Below are 3,040 nucleotides of genomic sequence, written 5' to 3'. Positions count from 1 at the left end.
TCCTGCTGAGTACAATAAACAAGACCAATGTAAAAGTCAATAGTACTTCAACTTCAAGATAATACATTTTCCCTCAGTGATATCATCTACCAATACCTATGTTTCAGTAGTCTATAGTTGTTTTATTTAAGGATGTCTTAGGAGATTGGAACTTACAGAAAGAGAATTTCCTTAAAACTTGTTCTGCAGAACTGGGTTCAAAAAATAGCCAGTGCTGGCAAACAGCAAATTAGAGAAATAAATAATTCAACCACTGTACTACAGTTCCTGCCCCAATCTCTCTATTTCCTCAATGAGGAAGTCAATGTCAGACTTAGTTGCTGCTGGGTTTGAGATGACCATTCGGAAGAAGTTGACTTTATCCCCCTGAGGCTGATATCCAACCATGGTAGTACCCGACTCCATCATCAGTGCTTTGATTTTTGGTGCCACCTTTATCATTTCAAAACAAAGAAAAGAGAGAGATATAGAGACAAGTAATTAACTTTTTTTTATCCTTTCTTTGTATGTCACAACATTTCTTAATTTGGAAAAAAAATAAATGGACAGATCAGAAAGGCACTAGTTTTTATAAAAAGATCTGTAACAGAAAAAGCTTGAAAAACGAAATATGTAGGGTTGGATATTTAAAGGACAACTGACAACAATAATAGCTGTCTTTTTGATTAATAGGCTAATAGCATGCTAGAATATTTCCTATGTAATAACTTTATATATTAAATGTACATGCCATTTCTTTGTGCTGAAGATTTTGTCGTGAAGAATTGTTTTCTGTCTTTTTATTAAAACCTACTCTAGAACCACCTTTTTGAGGGTAACAGATGTTTTCCGTGAGATTATATATACTCAAATTCATTATCCAGGGGGGCGAGGGGATAGGGAGTGGCAAATGATAGAAATTTTTCAACAAGATCCAAGTCATAAATAATATTTTCTGTTAGTATAAGCCATGGAAACCTTCCAGTAGCTTTGGAGTACTGTACACTTACCACAATCTCACTTCCTCCTTTTAATTTACAAGGAATAAGGTTCTGACAATCTTAGTATTTGGTATTGACTGAGCCCAGTTTTTCCATCCAGACCTTCTTTCTCCTGCTCTCCTCTCTGCCAGCCAAGGTCAAATGTCTGATTCTTTTACTGTTTTGTAGGATGCTTTATAATATTCTCTAACATTTAACAGAGTAAAGTAAAAAAATTCATCATTCTTACCAGTCTTATCTATCTTCCTCTTTCCTCTCTTTTTTGGCAATCTCTTTATCTAACATGTCACTGGGTTGACCAAGGAATTTCTATTCTCTTCTGTTCTCCTTCCCCAGTGTGATGCAGGCATAAAATCCTCTACAAAGCCTCCCAAGTTTGCCCACTATTCTCCCTTCCCAAATATAAAAAAAATTGCAATTCATTTTGACAACTATAAAATCATTCTTTTGTCTCCTGAATATATTTCATTCTACTTCTGTCCGTCTAAAATGCTACTACAAAATTAATGTATTTCACTTCCCTCGAGTCACAAGTAACACAATATTTTTCCTGGCAGTGCCTCAATGATGCCTTCACTCCCCTCTATCATTTCTTCAAATAAATTCATCCCAAAGTCTGCCAAAGAGTATTCATTTTCACTGAAATGCACTAATGCGTGACTAACCAAGTACATTTAAAATAAAAATAAAGACCTGAGAAGAACTGACAGGTTTCCATGTTCTTTGCCTGTCCCAGCATTTTCAAATAATCACCCTTGCATTTCTCTTGCTGATATGCTATCCTATTCAAACAAGACTGGGACATCTTTGTGTCTAGCTACTTTTTAAAGATTCATAACACTTTTGGGAACACAGAAATGATACAAAACAAAGAATAACTATGTTCGTTCTGTATCTGGTTCTATAGATGAAATGTGACTTCAGTCTCAGTATAAATAGGAGACAAAGGTGAACAAATATCAAGGTCATAACAAGCAATTGAAGAGCTGATGTCCCAGAATTGGAACATGTGTCAACACAGAGATTTATAATTTTAATAAACAGAATACTTTGGGTTGAAAGAGTAGACAATATTTTTGCATTTAACAAAAACCACATACCCTGTGTAACTTTTCTCTTCTCTCATCACAGTCTGGCATGCCCCTGAGACTTGGTGGGATATACCAAAAACATACATTTGTATGCTCTGGCTGCAAAAAGAACCAAACACATTATTACATCAATAAACAAAATAATACAGATCAATCACACAATAAAGGCTAATCAGTAGCATATTTCAGAGCAGACATGGAAGACAAAATACAGTATTAACTTTCCTCATTCTGCATGTTAAGACAAAATGAATGGATTACAGCACTGCTGTTTGCACCTGCTGTCTTAGATTCCCTATACATTGTCCCATTTACAATATTTTAGGGTGCTAATGATGTGCAAATGCTTTTCACCTTCATGCAGTTTTATGAGGAACTATTTTCCAGGATCATAGCAAGGGCAATTGAATTTTCCTTTTCTTAGTAAATGGAGACACTAAGTATATTTGTTATTCCATCAAACAAGAGATTATGCAGTGCCACTAGCAACAGAACATACAGCAGTAATAGCAGATTCTCAGTCATGTACATTATAATGTGGAATCTCAGCATGAGTAGATTGTATTAAGGTAGTCTTCATGCCCTAAACGGAGAAGTCCTCTGCAGAAGAGGAGATAAATCTGACATTTATGGTTCAAAACCACACACATTTGGCCAAAAAATTGCCCAGATGCCAATAGTCATGTAGTTCTTTAGAAAATAAGAGTAGTTTTTCATAGCTGGCTTGAAGAATGCAAGAAATGTCAAGACTGTTTTGGAAATTCCATATAGATTTGGCTCCTAAACACAGGTTAAATGAAAGAAAACTTACCTCCCCTTCAAAAACCATCTCAAATTCTTCTCTGTTTTTTATTTTAGTGTAAAGATACTCTGCCAGCTCCAAGCATTTGTTGATCTGATTTTCAAATCCTACTGTACCCTGTTTTAAGAAGAAAGTAAGTATTAATTATGTGGTCATTTTTCCTCTTC

At 35.1% G+C, this 3,040-nt stretch overlaps 1 protein-coding gene across 1 annotated transcript in view; it reads right to left on the bottom strand.

The window, feature by feature from the left end:
* GAD1 (glutamate decarboxylase 1) overlaps positions 1-3,040 on the bottom strand; it is a 21,466-nt gene continuing 18,426 nt past the window's right edge. The window contains exons 11-13 of the mRNA XM_010169625.2: positions 2,883-2,990; positions 2,081-2,170; positions 1-432 (exon numbers count right to left, since the gene is read on the bottom strand). Coding sequence (XP_010167927.2) covers positions 259-432; positions 2,081-2,170; positions 2,883-2,990 — 372 coding nt within the window. The 3' untranslated portion in view covers positions 1-258. The remainder of the gene's footprint in view (positions 433-2,080; positions 2,171-2,882; positions 2,991-3,040) is intronic.

Source organism: Antrostomus carolinensis, unplaced genomic scaffold (assembly GCF_000700745.2).
Source record: "Antrostomus carolinensis isolate BGI_N321 unplaced genomic scaffold, ASM70074v2 scaffold43706, whole genome shotgun sequence".
Taxonomy (NCBI): domain Eukaryota; kingdom Metazoa; phylum Chordata; class Aves; order Caprimulgiformes; family Caprimulgidae; genus Antrostomus; species Antrostomus carolinensis.
This window is presented reverse-complemented; position numbering and strand designations above follow the sequence as displayed.